This window comes from Mustela nivalis (assembly GCF_964662115.1).
Source record: "Mustela nivalis genome assembly, chromosome: 7".
Classification (NCBI taxonomy): Eukaryota; Metazoa; Chordata; class Mammalia; order Carnivora; family Mustelidae; genus Mustela; species Mustela nivalis.
The window spans coordinates 131,429,102-131,454,892 of NC_139026.1; the positions used below are offsets into that span (position 1 = coordinate 131,429,102).

The following is a 25,791-nucleotide window of genomic DNA, read 5'->3' on the forward strand; positions in this document are numbered from 1 at the left end:
AGTGATCTCTGCCACTCCAATCCCAAGCACACAGCATGCTTAAAGTAATCCCACTATTTTAATATGAATTCTACACATATAACTTTAGGACATGGCATGCAAACACTGGAAAAATTACACCACTGGAATCATCCAAAATGAGATTGATTACTTAACATTACAGAGCTGTGACATCTTTGATACTACTACTTACCCAAGAGAAAAAGAAGCACATATGCATACAAAGATTTGTACAGGAATGTTCCTAGTAACTTTATTTCTAATAAGGGAAAATTGGAAATAATATACATGTCGATCAATAGATGACTAGATACATACATTTGGTATATCCATACATGGAATACTACTCAGCATGAACAAAGATTCCGTTTATATGTACCTCAAGAAAATCTAAAAATAATCTATAGTTCTACAATACATACAATTCTACCAACCGCTAAGTAAAACAGATCAGTGTTTGGGCTGGAGCGGGGGCGGGGGGGGGGGGGGAATGGAGTGGGGAGCGGTGGTGGAGGGAAGGGCCGAGGGAGAAGCCTGGGGAGGTGGTAGGCACGCCAGAGCACGCAGGTGGGAAAGGGAGAGGGGCTAGGGAGGGTCAAGGGGAGGCCGGTAGGGGTAGGCGCGGAAAAGGGGTAAGAGGAGTTGGGTGGTGGCAGGACTTGGGAGAGGAGAGGCAGGGATCCTAGAAGCAGTGGGAGGAGGGAAGCAGGAGGAGAGGCAAGGGTAGGCGGGGCGCGCGGGGAGGGAGGCGGGGCGCGCGGGGAGGGAGGCGGGGCGCGCGGGGAGGGAGGCGGGGCGGGAAGGGACGGCGTGCGTCCGCTCTGCGGGGCCCCCACGCGCGGCGTCATGGCGCACCTGCTCCGTGCGCTCTGGGGTTTGCCCTTTCGAGGGGCGCCCCTGCGGGCCGTGAGGGGCCGAGCCGGCAGCGGTGGCTCGGGGGCCGATCCCGAGGACCCAGGTAGGACGCAGACCGCGCAAACCCCTCCGCCGCCTCCTGGCTTTTCGATTTTACTTCAAGGGCCCGGACTAGGGGGCCCGAGCGCTGGTTCTGCACCTGGCGCTTCCTTCTCTAGAAACCTCTTGGGGCGCCCGTGCCCGCCCCTCCTTGCCGTCCAGGACGGTGGGTTGTACATTTAGAGAGGGTGTGGGGGGTTGTCACTGACTTCCATCCCCTGTAAAATGTCGGGCTCAGGGGCCCCTGGTGTTTATCCCCGGACTCCAGGCGAACAATCCCGGTGGTTAGGGCAGCGACCCGACACCGTGCGCTCCCTCCTGTAATGGCCCGTGGTCTCTTAACACTGTATCCCTCTTAAATTCTGCGTGCTTCTTTTCCCAGGTGAGAAGCAAGCAGTTCAGGCTTTGGATTCCTGTTGATTTGCTTCCTGTGTGTGTCCCTTACAGTTGTATGTGTGTGTCCTGGCCCCAGGGAGACGTGTGGACTATTAACTTGTTCCCTTTTAGACTGATAGCCTTTGTTCGTCAATGGCTTAGACAGACAGGGAACAGTGTGTGTGTGTGTGTGTGTGTGTGTGTGTGTGTGTGTGTGTGTGTGTTCGAAATGCCTTTGGCTCCTTTGGTGGATTACATTTGCGTTTCACCTTTTAGTATGGAGTCGCCTGTGGACACCTGTGTCAATGGCACTGTATTTCAGATACATTTCAGGATAATTTCGTGTTCCCTGTGCATTGCTTCATGGGCAACTGCCCAGCAGTCCCATCTCTGAATCTGATTGTTATGTGTCCATTGAAGAAATTTAAAGATACTTATCTTCTCTGAAAATGTGTCCAGTCAAGTTAGAATTCTTTTCATCCCCTGAAGTTTTCAAAATGTAGTTTTAAATCAATAAAAGCACAGGCAGTGTGTAGGAGTGGCTGATCCAACATAACTTCTAATCATGGCCTTCAGCATCTCTTGGTGTCCTAGCCAGCCAACCCAATTATATTTGTTGCATACCTACTGTGTGTCAAGCATTATTTGTTTTGTTTTGTTTCTGAGAACCACAGGCAAAGGAAACATCATACTTGTGGGCTGGAGCTCTCCTCATTCCCCTTTATAGGATAGAGGTTTCAATGGAAGCTTGTCCTTTATGTTTGTACTGGTGTTGTCAGAAAAATCCTAATGAATTGCCTTAGGAACTTAAGTTCTTCAGCAGCATTTAAAATTCGACCAGACTCTAATACATAACAGGAGCTGTGTAACTTATCAGACACCCCCTCCCTGGGGGGTGTCTCCCTTCCTTATTCTAAGGAGATAATTCAAAAGAACAAAGCTATGTGTACAAAGATGTTTTTAACAGCACCACTCTTAAGAACCAGAAACTGTCTATCAGTTAAGGAATGCTTGAGTAAACCAGAGAAGTTCAATTCAGCAAACCATTAGGCACCCATTAAAAATTATACATAGGTAATAGTTTGGTGTCTAAGGGCTTTGGTGTTGATAGTACCACTTCCTGGCTATATGTCTTTGGGCACGTCCTGAACTTGGTAAGCTTAAACCTATTTTTTTCTTCTATAGAATAAGGATAATGATAATAGTAGGGTTGTACAGAATAAATGAAAAATGAATTAAAATGCTTCATCACAATGATTGGCACTTAGTAAGCACACAATAAATGTTAATTATAATTACATAAATAAATGGAAAGAACAAAAGTGTAGCTACATTTAGCCTATGTTATAAACTTAGGGAAGGTTGAGAGAGAAACGAGAAGATGTTGATAGTAATGGAGGACAGTTCTACAGCGCTAAGACTTCTGTTATGCAAGAGGCATAACCTCTATGATTTTGTTGTTGAGACTAACCAGAGCAAGGTCTCTCAGTTGAGACCGAAAGAGGCAGGTAAGTAAGAAGTATCGTGGAGAAAACTTTTGTTTCAGGAAAACACTCTAGAAATACTCTGCTAAGAAACCATCCTGAGCATTGCTTAAACCAGTTCAGTCATTGAGTTGGGAAAGAAAACTAGTCTGCAAATTAGAGTGGGCTGGGGATTCTCTCTGTACCAGTTGTAATAGATTCCCTTAGTCTCAACAAGTATTTACTGGAACAAGGCTTGTTTGTATATGACACTTGGCAGTATAGCGGTTAGGTGACCATATGACCAAGAGAGGGTGTTCTTTAAGATTTCGTGTATTTATTTGACAGAGACAGCGAGAGAGGGAATACAAGCAGGGGGAGTGAGAGAGGGAGAAGCAGGCTTCCCACTGAGCAGGGAGCCTGATGCAGGGCTTGATCCTGGGACCCTGGGTTTGTGACCTGAGCTGAAGGCAGACGCTTCTCCAGATGAGCCACCCAAGTGCCCCGAGACGGTGTTCTTTAAAGAAGATGTAAGCCCACCTCAGGAAATATATGACCGAGAAGACAAACTATGCTAATCACAGCACAAAGAGAGAAAGGAACCCAAAAGAACCTGAGTTTATCAAAACACAGTTCAAAGAAAAGCTGTATAGCTGTCCAGTACAATAGCGAGAGCAATCAAATCTTTTCATAGTGAAGATAGCAAGAGAATACAGAGAGAATCTGGAAGACATCCTGCCCCAAAAGGACCAATTCAAGGTACAGGTGATGTGGGCTGAGGACGGAAAACACCCCAATTGTACGCAAAAGAATGCAAAGACCAATGCTGAGAGTTCTCTGGCCACTGGTGGCCAAGTGACATTACTCATGTCGAAATTCTCACTTGTTGTATGTTGTATGTACAGGTACCAAATTGTTGATTGGTACAACCATCAGAATTTATGCATAATGCGATTTTCCTTCAGAATTTAGTTGTTTCCTAAAGCATAGTATATTAGTCGGCTGGAACAGCCACAACAAAATACCACAGGCTAAAAGGTTGAAACACAGACATTTTTTTCTCATCATTCTGGAGGCTGGAAGTTCAAGATCAAAGTACCAGCAGGGTTGGTTTCTCCTGCATTCTGTCTGGTTTGCAGTTGGCCATTTCTCTGCTCACGCACCGATCGAGTCTCTTCTTCTTCCTATAAGGATACTGGTCAGATCCGGCCCATGCTTACACTCTCATGCTAACATAATCTTCTCTTTAAAGGCCCCGTCTCCAAAATGCAGCCAGATAGAGTAGGACCCACCCATGTGACCTCGTTTGACCTTACTTACCTCTCTAAAGGCCATGTCACCAAATATAGTTGCATTCTGAAGTACTGAGCATTGGGACTTCAACAGATGAATTTTGGGAGGACACAGTTCAACCCATAACACTGTGGTTACAGAACCCTCTGTAAATGCGGACCACATATACGCTGCCCGTAGCTGACCACTGGTCATTTTGCTATCAAGGCAGAGTGTCTCTTCTCTTGACAGAGTCTTCCAGGCTGGCAGATTTACAGTTAAATTTGCATAGTTGGTGCTCCAAGAGCAACTAGTCTGGACATTGTTACCTACCTATGAAGCCTTTCATACACATCGTGTAAAAGGTATGTACTGATGTGGATTAGAGGAGCCATGAGAAATGTACTTTCTGATCTAAATAAAGGAGTGATGCTTCCATCTAACAATTTAAATATTAGTTTTAAATTTTAAGCTAAAAAAAAAAAAGAGAAGGGGGGTATCAAAAACAAGTAGTCAGTCTAATACATGTAGTAAAATACAGAACAGTTGGAAAGGGAGCTGGGGTTCATCCGGGTCTCAGACTTTAGGTTAAAGCTGAAGTGTGGGAGTCCTGCTGAATTTCCCCCTTCTTGAATTCCCACTTTCTGGTGTCAACCATTGTACTGCATGTGGAAAGATACTAAGGACCAGGCTTCCAGGAGACAATCCCTTTTTTTTTTTCTCTCTAATCCATTCTACTTCCTCCCCAAAAGGAGAAGGGAAGATAATAGCAGCTTTCCAGATTATAATTCCCAATCTTAGTACTAAGAGTCAGTTTTCCACTTAGAAATCGGTAGTAATAATGCAAGATCTTTGCCAAAGCCAAGAGCGGCATGGCAGGACAGGCCCTCGAAGGGTAAGAAAAGTGTTTTATCACAGTCCTCTGTTACTGCTTTTCCTTAACAGATGTCACTGATAGCCAGGGTTCAGGTTACACACATTCCCCTCAAGACCAGTTAGATTCTGGGAGGAGGAATCATGTCCTATTTGCAAATCTTGCTCTTGCCTTCATTGTTTTTCCACTGTTTGAGGTGGCCTTTGTGTGACCAATCCCAGTTAGGTCATGCCTACACATTGGCACTGGCCAAATTTTAGATCTTGCCCTTTGTTGAAATATACACACAAAATATACACACATCTCTCTGTCTTTTAAACTGTCAAAAATGGAATGCCTTCCATTTCCCTTATGATTCCACACATAGTTACATCCATTAAAACCAGTTCTAATCCTACTTGTCGTGGAGCCCAATGCAGGGCTTGATCTCACCACCCTGCAACTGAGACCTGAGCTGAGATCCAGAGTCTGACCCACTGAGCGACCCAGGTGCCCCTCCCACTTGCTGTTAAAACAGTAAAAACACCTTTTCCTGATAACCCAGCCAGAAAAGATTTCATAGTGTTTCTACCACTCACTTGGTGGTTAAACTGGCATTGCTTTGTAAAACCCTTTTATTGTTACCTTGAATAGTTATTTCAGACTTATACAGTCAGTAAAATTTTCACAATTTAACTGGTCTCCCATATTTCATCTACCCAAGGTCAAGCTCAAGAACAGCTCCGCAGCTCTCGCCTTTTTCTCCTAAATGATCAATTTATCCTCTTCGCGGGATCGTTCCCAACAGCATACTAGAATACTGTGAACTTTCTCATCCGAAAAAATGCTCTTGACCTCACTTCCCCTTCCAGCTACCTCCAGAACTCCTGAAAGGACTTACCTGTTTGTCCTGTCTCCCTTTCCTTCCTCCTATTCTATATCAAATCTGTTGCAGTCAGACTCACACACACACACACACTCACTCACACTCTCTCTCTCTCTCCTCCACCTAAACAGCCTTTTCAGGCCTCCGCTGACCACCACATTGCCAAACCCAGTAGCTACTTATTAGTCATCTCTGTCCAGGACACCACATTCTTGGAGTTTCCTTCCTGCCTCTCTGTCTGCTTGTCTCCATCTCCTCAACCCGTGTATCTTGGAGTGTCTCCAAGTCCAGCCCGTGGGCCTCTCTGTTCTCTCAACAATCACTGACTTGGGAATCTTCCAGGCTCACGGCTTTAAATAACTCTAACGCTGGGGAGTCCCAGATTTACATTTGCACCTTGGACTTTCTCCCCAGTTTCTAAATCTATATATCCAACTGCCTACTTGATATCTCCATTGGAATAATATTGAACTGAATATTGAATTTGGAAAATACTGAATTTTTATTAACAAGGCTCTGAACCTGTTCCTCCTGTAGGCTTCCCCAGCTTCTACTGCTCAGACCAAGAAACTTGGAGTAGTGCCCCTTGACCGTGTTCTTTCTTGTACGTCAGCAAATCCCCCAGCTCTGCTAGCAGAATACATCTGGTGTGTGACCCCTCTGACTACGGCCACCACCCTGACGTAGGACTCTTCCATCTCTCAACCAGGTTATTAAAATGTCCTCTGTCCTGGGTGCCCTGCTGCAACCTTTGTCCTCCTTCAATTTCTTTTGGTGTATCAGCCAGTAATCCTTTTATATACACTAGGTCATATCAATCCTCTGCTTGCCTTCCAATGACTTCTACACTCAGAGTAAAAGCATAGCCTTCAAGACTCTCGTTGGTCTGCCCCCTTCCCATTAGCTTTCTGCTGTGAATTCTACTAACTTTCCTGCTCACTCCACCCGTTCCCCCTGGCCTTCCTGCTACTCATCAAACACGCCAAGCACCCCCAACTAGTTTTTTTTTCTCTGGCCTACATTCTCCTCTCCTAGGTTTTCACATGGCATATTTTCTCATCTCAGTGTGACAGCACTGAACAGTTTGGGGCAGTGAGAAAAAAGAAGTGGTGCAAATAGGGGAGAGCATACAAGTTAGGAGACTTTTGTGATCGTCAGTACTGGAGAGCATAATGGTGGCCTGATCCATGGGAGTGTCAGAGGGGTGAGAAGGAGCAGATCCTGGAGTTACTTAGGAGGTAGAGCCCACATGGCTTGGTGCCAGGAAAGGGGAAGAGTAATGCGTTGATGGTCTGGAATTCTGGCTTGAAGCATGGGGTCAGTGAGCTAGAACACATGAGAGAAGGGGAGGAGAGGTACATGAAGTCCTTCTGTGTGTGGTGTTTGAAATGGGACATTCTTGTTGAGATATCCAGGTATGTTTATAAATGGATCTGGAATTCTGCAGAGATCTAGAATGGAGGGTAAAAGAGATTAGGGAGTCTTATCATGTGGATGGTACTGTAAGCTACTCATTGGATACCATCACTCAAGGGCCAGGTGTGATGTGGTGATAGAAGCGAGCCTAGGGCAATAGATTCATCTGGAGAACACCAGTATTGGGGGATGGCTAGAGGGAGTGGGGCTGAGGAAGGATGCTGACAAGGAATAACAGGAGAGACAAGAGTATTGGGTGCCATGGAAGCCAAGGGAAATAAAAGCTACCACAGGAGAATGTTGAGTGTCGATACTACAGAGAAATGAAGAGAGAAGGACGCCGTGTTCTAGGTTTTACTGAGTCCTCAGTGGGCTCTCTGAGAATGGCTGCAGTGCAGGGGTACAGGACGGGGGGTGCTTGTCTTCAGTGCGTCACACACGGAGGCACACGATGTTGGCTTGGCCCACTGATGGTGATGCTAACATGGCTTACTTGGTTAAGGTGATGACTTGTTCATTTTTCATTGTAAAGGTACCTTTTCTTCCTTTGCAATTAGTAATATTTTGAAAATGTGTGGCTCTTCCATTCTAAAACAGTCTCCCACCCAGGGCTGTAGAATCCCCTAATGATTCTTACTTGAATTAGTTCTTATTTTAGTGATTATAAAGATTTTTTAAAAGGTTTATCATACCGGGCACCTGGGTATAGCTCAGTAGGTTAAGTGCCTGCCTTTGGCTCAGGTCATGATCCCAGGGTTCTGAGATGGAGCCCCACATTAGGCTTCCTGCTCAGTGGGGAGCCTGCTTCTCCTGCTCCCTCTGCCATTCCCCTCCCCCACCTTGTGCTCTCTGGCTCTCTCTTTCAAATAAATAAATAAAACCTTTACATAAAAATAAAAGATTTATCATTCCTGGTCCATTTATTACTTGTCATTCTTCCTGGTACCTCTGAAAGGGACTGAGCAGTAATAATTGTCACATAAATGCATTTTGCTTTGCTCCCCAAGAAATGAGTTCCAGAAAAATTGTGTGTACCCGAGCTATATTTTCATAGGCAATTTCAGAGGTGTATTTCTAGAGTAAACAGGAAATTCCCGTAGCCTTGTAAGAAGTCCTTAAGAAAGGACAACTTTTAATATAGTTAACAGATTAAAAACCTTTTAATAAAATATAAACAACCATCAGCAATCAATAATATACAATACTGAACATACCATATTGTATAGTATTATGAGCTAGCAGCGAAGAGAGAAGTTTTTTCTTACTTAAAAGACAATTTAGGACCTTCTCTTGGTAACCAAAAATGAATTTCAAATATGATTTTCAGACACGTTTCATATTTCATGGTGATACGACACGTGTCTAACCTTTCATCTTTGTTGCTGTGATCAGCTTACTAAGCCTCCAGCCCTCTTATTTTCTCATTTGTAAGTCGAGGTGGACAGCTTACAATATCCTTTCCAATTTTTAGTGTTAGATGATTTGAAACACTGATTCTATAAGTCAGGCTTCCCACTCCCCTTTGGCGAAAAAGAATATTGTCCCAGTCGCTTTGTTCACAGTCACTGGAGTAAGGGGAGTAAGATTGAGACATTGGACTAGATTCTGGTTGGTCTCCATTTCCTTTTAGGGGCATCAGCTCTGGGAGTGTCCCCTTTGTTCCACACAAGAAGATTTTTTTTAATAAAGACCTCCGTCGACAAACAAAATCAGAGAGATTTTTCTAAACCAGCCAAGGAGACGAGTTTAATAACCCACTAGCTCAGGGTTCTTTCCTCTCCATCACTCAGCTGCTCCCCGCCGTATCCCGACAGGAAATACTCCTCTGAGCGTAGTAATAGAAGGAGGATCCATTTCTACCCCCCGGTACCTGAGGGGAATTTAGTCTGCATTATTCCATATTTCAACCGCCTCTTTAGCTTCTGGGCCCCAGCGGAACCAGAAAACTGCCTGTCTGCTTGCTGCTTCTTTCTTGTGAAACTAATGAGTCGATTGAAGCATTTTGTACTGGAGCTTTCCGGCCCCTGTGGACTGGGAGAGGGGCAGCGCGGCCTCGTGCTGCCCGTGGCCGTGCACTTCAGGAGAGAAGCTAAAGAAAAAACGTCACTGTGCCTTTTTGTTTTAATTTTTAAAAAATTCCTCTTGGACAACACAGGTTCTCTCACGAAGCATGAGCCGTCCCTCAGCAAGGGCGAATGGCGGAGGAAGCTGACTCCAGAGCAGTTCTATGTCACTCAAGAAAAAGGGACCGAACCAGTAAGCTCCCTGATGATAGTGCCGCGGCTGGAGGGGTTTGGGAGGGGGCCGGAGGGCGGGTTGGGATAGATGCAGCTGCAGACGCCCACGCCCCTGCTTCCCCTCCACCACTCTGGCCCTCCCGGTCTCCCTCTCAGGCATCGGGCTCCATCCACTTGTAGGAGACCCTGATGCCTCTTCTGCCTCCTCCGTAACCCTCCTCTGCTCCTGTCCCCTCTCACTGGGGGGACGGCATGTGCAGCCTCCGCTATTGCGGCAGCCGCTGTCTACGAGGTGGCCAAGGAGGGGCCCCTGGGTGACTCAGGCGGTTCAGGGGTGAGGTGTTTGCCTTTGGCTCAGGTCATGATCCTGGGATCCTGGGCTCCCCCATCTTGTGCCCTGTGGGCTCTCGCTCTCTCTTTCTCTCTCTCTTTCTGGGTCACGAAAGTAAAATCTTAAAAAAAAAAAAAAAGGCAGAAGAGATCTAGAAAACACAAATCCAGCCACATCCCCCCACTGCTAACAATCCGTCAGGGGCTCCCCACACTTCCAAGGTAAAGAAGAAGGTTTACAAATGGCTTACTGGGCCCTGGAGGCTCTGTCCCCTGCCTTCTGCCCCTATCCTGAGTCTAGCTGTTTTTCTTTTTCTTCCCCGCACTGGGAGCACGCCGCCCTTCTTCCAGCTCTCAGACGCCCTGGGCTCCCTTCTCCCTACGGCCCTCGCCCCTGTGTCCTTCTCTCTTCACCGCGCCCCGTTCACTCAGACCTCCCTCTCAGCCCTCAGTCCCAATGCCATGGGCTCAGGGAAGCCTTCTCTCGGCCCCAAGCCGGGCTTGCTTTTCCCAGCGCTTTCCCTGCAGAGCACTTGCCGTCGCAGGGACAGCTCTGGCACCGCACATGGTGGCCCGCTAGAGCCGGTGCTCTGAGAGGACGTTTCTGTGAATACTGAGGGACGGCAGGCTGGGAGGTGCAAATGATATTTAAGCGCCATTCAAGAAGCTCGGCTTTCGTTCCTTTTGAGAGGGAATTGCCCTGAGTGGTTCCTCATTATAGTTCTGTTTTCCCAGCATAGCACTTCTTCACAAGTCATCTGTCTTAGAACCACATATAACCATTGGAACGGAGCCGTTGGACGTTGTTACTAGACATTCCGGTTCGTGAAGCGGGCCCCAGGCAGTGGGCCACAGTGGTTTTGCAAAGCTGTAGAGAATCTATCTTTTCTTTCACAGTCCCCACAAAGTTCAGACCGTGTGCATGTGGCCCTGCCGTCACGGTGCACCCTCCGCTTCTCTGATGCTAACGTCGTTAGGCCGGCAGATCCCCCAGATTCTTGCAAAGTACTGGTATTTTTCCAAATAAAGTACTGGTATTTTTCATGATGCTTCTTAGGGAAAGATACACGCTCACTACCGCAGGTGGTTGGGGGCCACGTGTGAGGCTCCATGTGCAGTACACGGAGTACACCCCAGAAGATTTAAGCCAGCCCCTTCTCAGGGACACAGCCCAGCGGGGTTTGGTATATGTACAGAGCCTGGAGATGAGCTGACAGATGTTGAGGAGAATAAGTCTGTGGGATTCTCAAACAGATGGTGCAGTGTATTCTGCGCGTTTGGCAATCTTACAGAATGAGCGTCTTCCATTATTTTAAGTAATGTTATAATCCCTTTCAGTTGGTCCATGTCCACACGTAACTTTCTAGAATGGTGCCGAACCCACTGTAAGCCTGGCTAACATAAGGGGAGTAACACATCTCAGTTTTCTATTTGGTAACTCAAACTTGAGAATTCAGTTGCACACGTTTTGGTCAGGCAGCAGTGAAAGCGTGCGCATTCTGCTAGACACAAAAAAAGGGGGTTATAGCCTCGCTGCGCAACAGCTCAAAGTCAAATATCGGTTGAAGGCGGGTTTCCTGCAGGCCTTCCTCTGTGCACCCCACAGATCTCCTCTCCACATGCTTCGCTCTGCTCTTCGCTCTTCGCTGGGCTCCAGGAAGAATAACATGCCCCCTTCCCTTCTGGCTACTGCTCGAGCTTGGCCAGTGGACGATGTTAGCACAGTCAGAGGACAGACAGGGAAATCGGGACCCAGGGTCCTCTAGTGCAGGCTGTAGCTCCCACCGGCCAATAGGATCTGGTAACTGCCCCTCTCTTTGTCCAATGGGCCTCATAGATGAGTGTTCTCAGAGCCCCTGGCCCTCCCAGTGCTTCCCCCTCCCTTGCTGGTTTCTGTTGGTCCTGTCCCCACCTTTGTAAATCGTTCTGTACGAAATTATCTGCAAATGACCTCTTTGAGTGTGCCGTCTGTTTCCGGCAGGTATGTTGTACTGACCAGGTCAGAGGAGGGAGAAGCCCCATTGGTCCAGGCAGACTGCCTTTGGGCCACTGTAGCCCGACGGAAGGGCTTAAACAGCAGACGTTTATGTATAAATACATACATATATTTCCTCACAGTTCTGGAGGCTGAGAAGTCTAAAATTAAGGTGCTGGCCAGTTCAGTTCTGGTTTCTCCCCCCATCTCTGTAACATTAGCTCCCAGACCAGCACTGGGTACGTACTAGGTTTTCAAGTAAGTATGAGAGTGAACAATTGAGATAGAAGTTGAGTTTGGCTCTAAACAAATGACAGGACTTACACAGAACTGAGGGAGGAGGAGGGAGACATTAGGAAATTAGTCTAGGAGGCTGTGAAAAAATGTCACTTCATGAAATTCCTCAGCTAAGGATTCCTTTTTATTTATTTTTACTGTGATAACTGTCGCCTGTTACTTCCTCTGTCCGTCCGTCCCCTGCAATGACCAAATTATATTTTTAATTTTGTCAGACTGTCTGCATCCTAGGAGTAGACTTCCCAGACCAGCTTCAGGACGGGTAGCCCTTTGACACATGAGTCCCATTAGCCCAGGTTCCCACCTGGGAACTGGTGGAACTTCGTGGTGGATGCCGATTTGTGCCAAGGTTGGGAGCCGGCATCGAGGGAAAAAGCCATAAAAAGACCAGCTTCCACTGTTCAGATTTCTGCAGCTAAGTTTAGAGTCTTTCAAGAGGGAAAACGTCCAAGTGTGCCCAGATGGTAGGCTCAGTGGGTTATTTTGAAATTGTCCATTATACGGCTCACTGAAAATGTGCTGTTAATACTACCACAGGGAATGTGAATGTTTGACCTGTGAATCTGTTGAGTTGGGAAATGTAGAAAGGTCAGAAGAGTCCAGCTCATTCCTTAAGTCAGTTCTGTGACTTGGTGACCCATTCTGTGCCTTGGCTTCTCTTTCATCCCCTAAAATGGGATAGGGCTTGCCAGCAGGTCGTGGATCTTCCGTGGTTGGCTTGTCTTCCGTGGTTTGTTGCTGTTGAGGGTTTTTTTTTCCTTTTAATTTACTTTAACAGAAGGAATTGGGCAAGAAGGCCTTTCTTTCTTTCTTTCTTTCTTTCTTTCTTTCTTTTTTCTTTTCTTTTTCTTTTTTTTTAAACAATGAAATCCAGGGCACCTGGGTGGCTCAGTGGGTTAAAGCCTCTGCTTTCAGCTCAGGTCATGATCCCAGGTCCCTGAGTCAAGCTCTCTGCTCGGTGGGGAGCCTGCTTCCTCCTCTCTTTCTCTCTGCCTGCCTCTCTGCCTACTTGTGATCTCTGTCGGTCAAATAAATAAAATAAAATAAATTTAAAACAAAAAAACAATGAAATCCAGTTTTCAGAATAGCATTTTGAAAGGTACTGACTTGGCAGATTCATTGCTTCAAGTCTCCTGTGTATTTTGGGGAGACCTTTGAAAACTTACAAACTCTTTAAGCCACAGTTAATGAGATAATTTCATCTAAGTAGTAGCTTCAGTACTAGGATAATCTAACTCATTATTTAAACATTTATTAACTATGTCGTGTCCTAAATACCATGTTGTGAGGCATGTTAAAGGCACAACCATGAGCTCACAGAGCTATCCGTTCTATGTATTCATATTCTATCTTTAATTGGAGATTTCACAGTGTTTTAGACAGTGGACTGGATTCCTATTGTATTAACTCCTTTGAGATGAGGACTGAAATTTTACACAATCCAAAGGAGTGTTCTCACACTTTTCCACAGACTTTGATGTTCTTGGATGAACAGTGGTATATAAATGCAAAGCATTATTAATGTCATAATTTGAATTTTTGGCACCATTAAGGCCGGGTTGTGATAAGCCTGCAAGGCTGCTTCATTGGGCAGGTTATAATTTCCTCTCCAGTGATATTTGTACTTTGTCAAATTAGTACAAAAGTTCCTTTATTTGGGGACCGAATCTTGGATTTAAATCTGCTGTATCATCTCCTGCTGGTGTTATGAGAAGCCTACACCTGATCTGTCTAATTTACTTTCAGCCTTTCAGTGGAGCCTATCTGAATAACAAGGAGTCAGGAATGTATCACTGTGTATGCTGTGACAGCCCACTCTTCAGGTAAGGCTCGAGAGAGGTACTGGAGGAGAAGAAACCTCTGGATTTCTTACAGCTCTGTCTCATTTGAAGCCTTGGATAAAAACATGCCTGTGTTGTTTTTAATTGCCCTCCTCATTTGGCGTGGCTGCTCTAAGGAGAGCTATCTCTATAAAGGACTTGCCCCTCTTGATTATTTCCAGCATTTAGAGCAGTTGAGACTTCTTAGCCTATATTCTTTCTTCCTGTTTCCCCGAGAAATAGCAAACAAATAAAACTTCGTAAGCACCTTAAGATAATGCTATTAGAATATTTTCCTGGGCAAGTATTTAAAGAAATCTAAACCATAATTGTATTTGCTTGGCCATGTGATTAAAACTATATCTCTCCGAGGGAAAATGGGTTTATAATTTAATTTGGGAAATGTAGAATTTTATGAGGATAGATTCCCCACAGTGCTTGACAGTAGTGAATACCATGCCCTCTTCTATATAGCTAAAAGTAAATTTAATTGTCCCTTGATTTCAAAGCCTCTTTTAAGTCAATCAGGATCTGAAATCTCTCAACAAAGGCTTTTTTGTTTAGACATGCAGGAAACAGTCTAAAAAAAGTAGATTCGATGAAGACGAAAGGAAAACATCTTTGAAGTCCTGTTTTCAGAACTTCAAAGATATTTTCCTTTCTTCTGCATCAACTCTAAATTGGTTTAGAATAAAATATAAATCAAGCCAGCTCTGTGAATCTTCCATTAGGCAGTGCTTCATTATGTCCTCTGGGCTTTGAGCAGACCGGGCTTTCTTGGGCTGCTGGCCACTAATGGAGGCCGAATTTGGAAAACCAGACCCCACCTGCAGGGATGGGGAACAATTGGGATTGATTTCCCCTCATGCCTCAGGAAGGGCAGGTCTTTGCTCAGATTCATTCACTGGATCAGTGGCTGTTGTGTAGACATCTAAGATAGCTGTTGGCCCGGGATGGCCTGGGAGATCTAAGAGAAGCAGCTTACTCTTAACATAGTAAAATGTGGGACACATATTTCTGAGACATTAGCTATTCCTTGGCCTTTGGTTCTGTTAAGGAGGAGAAACAGGGCCTTGAGTTGGCCAACCTGCTTTTAGTCAAAAAAAGGCGTACAATGTGAAGATGTAAAGGACCACCTTGTCACACTGTGGTGACCAGGCAGATGTTCTTAACTATCTTTAGACTGTGAAAACAGAAGATGAGAAGTCATTCTTGTAAAAGCATCCTTCTACTTAGCATTCTTCATTTTTTCATGTCATTGGTGTTCTGGTTTCTACACAGGCAAAGTTGAGACCTTTTCCTACCCAGTGCCCACCATCCCCTTACCAGAGCAGCCAGTCATGGAATCACAGAATGTTGGAGCAGGGTGGGACCTGAGACCAGAGCACAAAGCTCTGTCCAGTGGAAATTTCTGTGATCATGGGAATGTTCTATCTCTGCTCTGTCTACTATGGTAGCCACATGTGGCTCTTGAGCACTCAAAATGTTGCTTCAAGATGAATCTTTAATTTTACCTAATTTTAACTAATTTAAGCCCAAAAGCCCACATGTGACCGGTGGCTACTGTATTAGTACAAGGCTAATCCAAAGTAAGGAAATTGAGTGACCAACTGCAGGTCACTGAGATAGTGAAGCAGTCAAGACTAACAGGATAACCAGCCGATTCTCCAAAAGTCGACTAAAGACCGGTATACTGGAGCTGCCAGTTCACCAGCCTATTTGTTTCTTTTTTAATCATTTAGTTTCAGTTGAAAAGTTTCTGTTTTCTTTTCTTAGGGACTGTGGTATAAGTTTCTGTTCCATTTTCCTGCTGCTACTGCTGCTGCTCTGAGATTGGGAGACATAAGAATATATTTATAAGAATCTTCTATGTTCCAGAACAAACTCTTCTTAAAGATGCATTTGTTTATAGGACAGACAGTATAGTAGAGTGGCTAGGGTGCTTGGGTGTACCTGGCCCCGTTGCTGTGTGACCTTGGGCAAGTCTCTTAACCGGTCCATGCCTTGATTTCCTCACCTGGAACGTGGCAGCATGGTAGCTGTACTGACTTCAGCAAGCTGTTAAGAGGATCAGCCAAATTCTGAGGTAACACGTGCAGAAGCACCCGGGCTGGTCCTGGCACATGCCAAGCACTCAGTACGTGAGAGCAACTGTATGGATCAGTCTTTGATAATGAGGAATTCTTGCGAATATGTGCCAGTTATTGAGAAGCTGTAAGTGGAGATTATATTCCTGAGCATGCTTCCCATTCAAGAGGGTAGTCTTAGGAATATTTTCCTGTTTTGCCTCTCATTTCCACCCCCCCACACACTCCTACCCCCACCCATCCCCAGTGTCCAGCCTTAATAATAGCGAGCAGGGTGGAGAAAAAAAGTAAACATCACTACAAATGCTTATATAGGTAGAGTCAAAATGAGGCGAAAAGTTGGTCAACCAAGAGTCTAATAGCTGTGGGACCACTGCCTCTAGGCTGTTAGGCGCCCTGCTGCCCACAACCACGCTGCCTTCACAACACAACCACCATGGTGCGTGTTCTGGGAGACACGCCTCCTCTCCACAACAGAAGCCTCTGAGCCAAGGTTTCAGGACAGGAACACTCGTAGGATGTCATCACTCCCCTGGGGACTCCAAACTGTTGCTTTACTAACCTTGGAATTATGTGTCTTTGCCCCTGCTTCCTGTGCTCCCCCTTTCTCCCCCCCCCCACCCCTGTATACCAGCTCTGGAAGTATTTATTAAAATAAACTGTGGGTCCACATCTTTCATGCTCCTGCCTGTCTTTAGAGTAGAGGGGATCTGAGAGCCTGATGATGTTTCTCGCCTTTTACATAACCCCCGGCTGTCCCACATGTTAAAAGAAACCAAGTAATATCGGTGAGAAACTTCTTCTGTGTTCCCATTCCTCCAAATGAATGGAAATTCTTCTAAGATGTTAGAGGTGTCAGGTCTCACCAGGTGCCTCTGTTGTTGGCTCAGGGGCTGTGGAATTTCCAGAAATGAAGCAAAACCAAAGCAAATAACCATAGAACAAACATGCAAACACATAACACAAAAACACGTAACAAAAAAACAAAACTAAAAAAATACCTTTAAGTGTATCTGAAAAGAGATGATGTAGTATGGTTTTAGTTTTTCAAGGGAGAGCCTTATAATCTGCTAATCATTTAAATATTTATATTGGAACTTCAAACTGGCCTTAAAGTTAGATCGCCACTATTAAATTGTATATGATGGGCCTCTCATATTACCTGGTAAAATCTCCATATTCTGTATATTGCATCAATAAAGATTTATTGTTTCCCATAAACATTTTAGATGACTTTTTATTAGTCTTAGATTCTATCATTAAAAAATTTATTATATTCATAATTCTCCATCCAAATGCCTTTAATCATCACTAGCTGCATGTAACATTAAGGAGTGGAAAGGCTGTGATTAAAAGATACTTAAAATGTTTTTCCCTGGGCTAGGGTGGCTAAGATGAATAGTTTTGAACTCTTTCAAAAAGGTTCCAAAAAAATTGGACTCATGGCTGCTCAAATTTCATGGATATCTGTTATTAATTGTAATTATTTTTTTTTTTTAATGTAGCTACTGACTTACATACCATACGTCTGACACTGCTAAGTGCACTATACCTAGAAAGTTTGTCAGGTAATCCTCTGAGCAGACTTGTAAGGTAATAAGGTCATTAATGTTCTATCCATTAGTGCACCGAGGCTTTAAAAAGATTAAATAGCTTGCCCAGGTCACACGGATGTATCAGAGCCTGGAGTCATGCCCCAGCCTTTCAGAAGGCAAGGCCCTTACTCCTCCAAGTTCTAAAATCCTGGTCTGAGGACCCCGGGAGTTCCTGGGACCTTTCTAGGGGATCTACAAGGCCCTCGCTTTTCGAAGTGGGTGCCCGTGAGGCCACGTCCTCTTTCTATACTTGAATCAAAATAAGATTGCAGCAGACTGAATGCAGAAGCTCATATGCAGAGTCAGTTGTCTTTTCTTTTTTAAGCTAGGCATTACAGAGATTTGCAGAATTGTAAAACAATGCAACTCTTTATTTTGAAAAAAAAAAAAAACAATTTACCAGGTAATGAATTTATTATTTTTTAAAAATAACAACATGGAAATATTTTTAAATTCTGTTACAATTTCTAATTTGTTAAGCATGATACACATAATTCATGTAAAGGGAAGAAGTCCTCAGTAATTTTCTTAGTGTACAGCAATCTTGAGATGAAAATGTTCGAGAATGACTACATCACTCTAGACTTTCTACTCTAAATCAAGCTTCCTTCTGTGTTCTTAGCCTCTGGATTTGAGTATTTGCTACTTTCCCTTCTCTTTGCCCAGCTTTTTGGAGTTTCTTTGGGGGGGGGGTTGTTTTTTGTTTTTTTGTTTTTGTTTTTGCAGAGTTTACAATGCATTTCTCTCCATCTTCCTTAGAGAAAGAACTGTCTCCCTGCCATTAAAAAGCTTTCACTCTATTTTCCTAGTGCCTTTTAAGGGAGCTCCCCTTCAGAGTCTTGGAGAGTAGGTCTGTGGCAAGTGGATTCGCTTGTTGCTCTCTTACTCCTCTTGTAGGCGCCCCTGGCCTTCTCAGCATCATGAGTTCCTGTAGGACATGTCCAGAAGGGTCCCTGTACTGCCACGACTGGCTCAGATGCCCGGGCTTCTTGACTAATGGTCATCGTGCACTTAAAGTGCACGAGCACTTACCTTGTGCCCACACAGTATCTCTGTAAATCCTCAAGACATCTCCTTAACATGGGTCCTTTCAGCCCCATGCTTCAGATGAGGCCTGGAGCGGGTACAGAGCTTGCCCAGTGTCGCCCAGCTAAGAAAGGGCAGAGGCAGCTTTGGAATCCCCGCAGCCAGGCAGGTAGCCCAAAGGGCCTGCTCCCTCCCGCTGCTGGGCCCGGACCTTCATGCCCTCCTGTGACCACGAGTGTCACATTTCCGTTTCCCCCTTTTCCTACGTGTGGAGGGAGCCCTTGGATTTGATCTGGGTTTCCTAATATGCATCACAGGTCACAAAGACTCTAGTGTTTCTCGGTCCCTGTCAGACATGGAGAGAGAAGCCTTCAGCATCAGAGGAACAAGAGATCCTTTGACGACGGTGAAACGTGTTTGGTAGTGAAAGTGCAGTGGACACAGTTCCCATGAACGGACCGCTGCTGTGACTGGCCTGGAGATCTGGCAGAGGAGACAGGGGAGCAGACCCTGCTGGGTGGAAAAAGGAGTTGGGGCATAAAATGCTCTTTGTGTGTTAATAACGTCTCGGCAGCTGCAGGGTCCGAATGTCTTCCACAGTTCCGACCACAAGTACTGCTCCGGCTCCGGGTGGCCTGCGTTTTCCGAGGCACACGGGGCGTCTGGCTCTGATGAAAGGGACGCGAGCATCCTGAGGCGTGTGGACACCTCGTTAGGATTAACTCGCACCGAGGTTGTGTGCAAACAGGTGGGGGTTTTTTGTGTTGTTTTGTCTCTTTGGTTTTTCCCGGTGCTGCCCCGGCTCGGGCGCCACAGAGAGCCGGGTTTCTGCCCTTGCTGCTTCTGACCCCTCTCTCCGTGATTCTGGGCACTGTCAGGAAGAGAAAGAACCTTCCCGAGCCACTGTGAGGTAGCCTCTCCCAGGTCTAGCCTAGGAATTGTATTAACGCTTTACATGCATTGCATTGTATCAAGGAATCATCACAACTGCTTTATTAAGTACTGTAATTGTTAGTTCCCATTTTATAGATGAATAAATCAAGGCCTAAGTTAAATACCTTGCTGACATTCTCACTGATAACTATTTACCGCTACCATGCCTTGCATTCTCTCACTTCTTTTTTTTTTAAAGATGTATTCATTTATTTGAGAGAGAGAATGTACACTCGCATGACAGTGAGAGTGGGGAGAGGGAAAGAGGGAAAGAATCCCAAGCAGACTCCCCACTGAGTGGGGAGCCCGACGTGGGGCTTGGTCTTGGGACCCGTACGATCATGACCTGAGCCAGAACCGAGTCGGGCACTCAACCGACTGAGCCACCAGGCGCCCCTGCATTCTTTCCTTTCCTACGTGCATTCTGCTGGGATGGACTTCTCCCCACACAGACACCGGATTGGGGCGGCCACGTGGGGTTCATCTCGTTTCACATAAAGAACTTTGTCTCGGTGGAGAAATGACAGAGGCTTCTCTCCTTTGCAGTGCGAAGCCCACCTTGGCCATGTGTTTCCTGACGGACCTGGGCCTAGTGGTCAGAGGTTTTGCATCAACAGTGTGGCCCTGAAGTTCAAACCAAGGAGACACTGACCATCTCCAAGAATCCCTGTCACCACTGCTTCATTTACACCCTCAATTTTCAGTGTATGTTGAATGACTTGTTTTATTTACTACCAAAGTAAGCTAAGTTTGTGCTGGCACCAAGCAAGTCCCCACTTCTGTAGTAGATTTGCCTGGAATCAACCCAACCCCAATTCCAACGTGGAGGGTGGAATTTCACAGAATGGCAAAGGGGCGGCCATTTCCATCCAGTTGACTTCTGTTGGCTTTGCCTGTGACCAGAGGGCATGACTCTTTGGGGACAGTAAGAAACTAATGGACTACAAACCAGAAATTCCTACAAAACTACCCAGAACTTTCCATTGCGCTAAGTCCTTTGTGGACATATGTAGGTGAGGGATCAAGAGAAAAGAGGAAGGAAATAAGGGATTAGAGTAATCTACAATCCCAGCATTGAAAGAAGTACCGAGGACTCGGACTGTGGCAGAGCCGCATTTGGGGGGCATACATGGTGATCAATGGGATGCGTGATTCTTCTTCAAAATTTTAGAATGTCTTGAACATCCTGATTCATCCTTTCTACCGGCAAATAAGTTCCAAGGAGAGTTTGTTAGATTTCAGTGATAACGAGTAAAAGTGGCTACAAAGTTAAGTTTAAACATGTTCAAATAAAATATTTAGTAAAATTTTATGCGTGCTTTTTGTCTGAGTCTGTGAAGTTGTTCTTTTATAAAAACAACACTGTGGGGTGCCTGGGTGGCTCCGTTGGTTAAGTGTCTGCCTTCAGCTCAGGTCATGATCCCAGGGTCCTAGGATCGAATCCTGCATTGTTCTCCCTGCTCAGCAGAGAGTTTGCTTCTCCCTCTTTCTTTGCCCTGCTCCTGCTCATTCTCTCTTGCTCTCTCTCAAATAAATAAAATCTTTTAAAGCCTGAAATGTTTTGGTTTTTTATTTTTTTTGTTTTTTATTTTTTAGATTTTTTTTTATTTATTATTTTGACAGAGAAAGATCACAAGTAGGCAGAGAGGCAGGCAGAGAGAGAGAGAGGAGGAAGCAGGCTCCCTGCTGAGCAGAGCCCCATGCGGGACTCGATCCCAGGACTCTGAGATCACGACCTGAGCCGAAGGCAGCGGCTTAACCCACTGAGCCCCCCAGGTGCCCCTGAAATTTTTTTTTTAAATATATTTATTTATTTATTTATTTGACAGAAACAGAGATCATAAGTAGGCAGAGCGGCAGGCAGAGGGAGAGGAGGAAGCAGGCTCCCTGCTAAGCAGAGAGCCCTATGCCGGGCTCCATCCCAGGACCCTGAGATCATGACCTGAGCTGAAGGCAGAGGCTTAACCCACTGAGCCACCCAGGAACCCCAAAACCTGAAATTTTTTTAAAAATATAAAGGAAATACAAAAAAAAAAATAGATTACATGGCAGTAGGCAGTTAGTTAGACCAACACTAGTAGGAACTCAACTGTTTCACAGATTGAGAGTCTTGAATAATTTGCTATTGAAAGTGTCTAAATTATTTGAGACATAATAGAAAGGAAACTTAATTATTCCATTTTTTCTCCTTACTAGCTTGTCATGCATTATGCAGCTCTTCTTTTAGTGGTTACCTTGGAAATAACAACATGCCTCCCAAACTTGTCACTGTCGTATAATAATTATCACTTTTTGTTACTTCTCCAAAGATGCTAATCTCAGAACACTTTAACCCCATTAACAGCCTTCCGTATTTTGTGTTACTATCCCTATGTATTTAATTTTACACATGTCTTAGCCCCAGAACTCATTATTAATTTACATGTCAATATTTATTTATATTTACCTACATTTTTGCCCTTTCTGTTCCTTCATATTTCTTCCTGAAATCCTATGTTTCCCTGTAGGATTATTTTCTTCTGCTTGAAGAACTCCTTTTTGTTTTAGTTCATGATTCCTAATGATGGATCTTCTGGGTTTTGTTGGCTGAGAAATGTATTTATTCTCCTTTGAAATGTTTAAAGCTTTGTTGAGGAAAAGTTGACATACAAAAAGGTTGCACATATTTAATGTATACATTTGATGAGTTTTGTCTCCTTTCATTTTGGAAATGTTCTAACGTAGGGAAATGTTATTTCAGCATATTTTTTATAATTTTTTAAAATAAACATATAATATATTTTTATCCCCAGGGGTACAGGTCTGTGAATCGCCAGGTTTACACACTTCACAGCACTCACCAAAGCACATACCCTCCCCAATGTCCATAACCCCACCCTCCTTCTCCCAACCCCCCTCCCCCCAGCAACCCTCAGTTTGTTTTGTGAGATTAAGAGTCACTTATGGTTTGTCTCCCTCCCAATCCCATCTTGTTTCATTCATCCTCCTACCCCCTTAACCCCCCATGTTGCATTTCAGCATTTTTCAAGTTGTGTTCCATTGTCTTTGGCTTCTATCATTTTGTCTGAGAAATCAGTTCTAAGTGCTATTGTTGCTCCTTCGAAAGCAGTGTAGTCCCCTCCCAAACCCCAGCTATTTTTATGAATTTCTCTTTTTATTTGATTTTCAGCAGTTTACGTTGTGCCTGGTGTGGTTGTCTTTATATTTATGGTGCTTGGGGTTCACAGAGTTCTTTGAATCTTAGCTTGATACTTTTCATCCGTTTTGGAAAATTCAATTATTCCCTCTTCACTGTTGCTTTTTCCCCTGACCTCAAATTATAGACCATTTATTGCATTCCCACATATCTCTAAGATTCTTTCCTGAATTTTCCCATTCTTGTAAATTTCTGTACTTCAGTTTGGATATTTTTTGTCTACATACTCTCTAACTTACCAGTCTTATCCTAGCAAAAGCTCATCTAGTCTGCTTTTATTTATTATTATTTATTTGTATTTGTTTGAGAGAGAGAGAGCCCATGAGTGGGGCAGAGGGAGGTGAAGGGCAGAGGGAGAGAGAGAATTGCAAGCAGACTCCCTACTGAGTGCAGAGCCTCACACGGGGCTTGATCCGATGACCTCGAGATCATGACCTGGACCAAAATCAAGAGACGCTTAAGTAAGGCACCCAGGTGCCCCATCTACTTTTAAACACATCTTATGAGGTCTTAATTTTTAGTGTTACACCTTTTCTCTGTTGACATTCTCTGACTTCAACAGAGGAGAGTAGGTGTATTTTCCCCCATATTTTTAACCTTTGTTCTTGAACATAATAAGCATAGTTTTAAAAACCCTTGTTAGTCAACTTCATTCTCTGGATCACGCATGGGTATATATTTTTTTCCTTTGGATTTTTAGTCATATGTTCTTGCCTTTTGGAATGCCTGGTAGTGGGCTCTCATTCTTTTCAGAATCAATCCTCCAGACTAAGAGGGTGGAGAAAGGGCCATTCATAAATACTGACTAATCAGAAAGGTTCCTTTGCCCTATTTAGTGACCACCTCTATAGCACTTCTTGCCACGGTAGTATACCTGATTTTGGGAGGGCTTGCCACAAAAGCCATTAAGTTTTCACTCTAACCATATTTTCATTCAAGAAAGACCACTTTCTGGAGGCTTCTGCCATTCCAACCAAGTACCAATTATGTAAGCACTCTTCCACTGAGACACTGAAAATGCACGTGGAGGAATAATGGCTATTTAATAGAATATGATTTTCATCTATTTTCCAAACATGATTTTCTTTGGCTATGGAAGAGAATATTAATAATTTTTTATTAGATTGGCAATTTTATAGATTATCCTCATATGCTATAAATGTAATTCTACCTCTCACCATCAAATTAGCACCCATACACACAGGGTTTTTAAAAAAAAAAAGCTATAGACAGAAAGAAGTTGAGACCAATGACTTGGTTGAGTAGAGTCAGGGTTGATGAAATGATTGCTAGATTATGTGTTGGTGGGTTGCTTACACCTCTGTTCCTCTATCTTAGCAGCAACAAGAAAAAAACCAGAACATTCCACAAGTGACTGGTTTGACTTACATCTTAAGATGGAAAGAATATCAAATCACTGGAGCAAAATGATTAAATTATAGTTTTGTGTTAAAAAAATAAAATATTAAGTAATATATTGACTACAGCACCGCAATGCAATTCTGATGCTAACCACCCAGAGCGGGGGGTACAGTCCCCAACAAGGCTCCTCTTACGTCCATTGTCAGCTACAAGTTTAAGGGTCCCTAGGTTACTTGCACTTCTGACCAACTAGCTACAAATTCAGAGGTCTCTTGTGACCTCCTAAAGGTTCAGTAATTCACTAAAATGACTCACAAAACTCAGGAAAGTGCTATACTTGTTAGTACTATAGTTTTATTAGTATTATAGTAGTATAGTATATATACTATAGTATATATATATGTAATAGTATATATATATATAATACTATAGTATTATAGTATTTTATTAGTATTATAGTATTTATTAGTATTATGGTTTTATTCTAAAGTATACAAATCTAGATGTCAGTGAAGAAACACCTAGCATGAGGTTCCAACACAGAGATTCTGTGCCCTCTCCCTTGGAATCGGGTTGCATCACCCCCACAGCAAATGGATAGGCTCAGCAACAGGCATCCTCACCAGAGCTTCAGTGTTCAGTTTTTGCTGGAATTTCGTTACATTTGCAAGATTGATTGGGTCATGTGAATGAACTCAATTCCCATTCTGCCTTCCCTACCCAGAGGTAGGGAGGTTGGGATGATATCATGGGGCTCAAAGCCACAATCCTTTAATCGTGTGGTTGGTCTTACCATCATGACTAGCCCCCATCCAGGTCATCTCTTTAGCATAAACTTGGGTATGATCCAATGGTCCTTCATGAATAAGAAAGACAGTCTTTACCACCAAGGAGTGTCCAAGGGTTTAAAAGCTCTATCTCAGGAACCCAGAATAATAAAGACAAATTCACTATTATATATGACATTTAAGAAATAACAATACATATCAAATACTATAGGATATTGTTAATATTATATGCATAGCCTTAAATGCTTTCCTTTTTTATAAAAGAAAGTAAGTTAAGTAAAAGATTCATTAAAAGAAATTAGAAAAAGGAATAAGGTAATATTAGTAGATATCTTAATAGGATAAAGAAATGACAAATTAAGAGGAGATAATGCATTAGGAGAGAACTAAAACATCAGACAATTGAGTCTCTGAAAAACAACAACAATATAGAACAGACTTCTAGTAGCTTTAAACAAGAAGAAAGAATCCATCTGAACTTAAAATAGAAATAACATGTGGGGTATAAAAACAGATAGAGGAAATTTTTAAATCGTTAACATATGCTCTGTAGAGTTCAACTGAGAAATACAGATGAAACGGGTGGGATTTTTTTTTCACTGAAGTATAGTTGACGTACACGATTAACATCACTTCAGGAATATAGCAGTGGTTTGACAATCGCATGCATTACAAAATGCTCACCAAGGTTAAGTGCAGTTACCATCTGCCACGATACAAAATTATTACAGTACTATTGACTATATTCCCCATGCTGGACTTTCCCTCCCTGTGACTGACTTATAAACGGAAATGTACAGTTCGTAATCCCCTTCACCTCTTACGCTCATCCTCCTCTCTCCCTCTGCTCTGGCAACCCCCCATTTGTTCTCTATTTTTATGAGTCTGCTTCTGGTTTTTGCTTGTCTGTTTGTTTTGTTTTTTAG

At 43.9% G+C, this 25,791-nt stretch overlaps 1 protein-coding gene across 1 annotated transcript; it reads left to right on the forward strand.

Annotated features, from left to right (window-relative positions):
• The first annotated feature begins 778 nt into the window (after nucleotides 1-778).
• On the forward strand, nucleotides 779-20,831 carry MSRB2 (methionine sulfoxide reductase B2). The gene is made up of 5 exons (XM_082742137.1): nucleotides 779-958; nucleotides 9,375-9,475; nucleotides 13,805-13,881; nucleotides 19,187-19,334; nucleotides 20,066-20,831. Exons 1-5 carry the CDS (start codon nucleotides 847-849, stop codon nucleotides 20,168-20,170), a joined length of 543 nt encoding a protein of 180 aa, XP_082598263.1. The 5' UTR covers nucleotides 779-846; the 3' UTR covers nucleotides 20,171-20,831.
• Nucleotides 20,832-25,791: the final 4,960 nt, after the last annotated feature.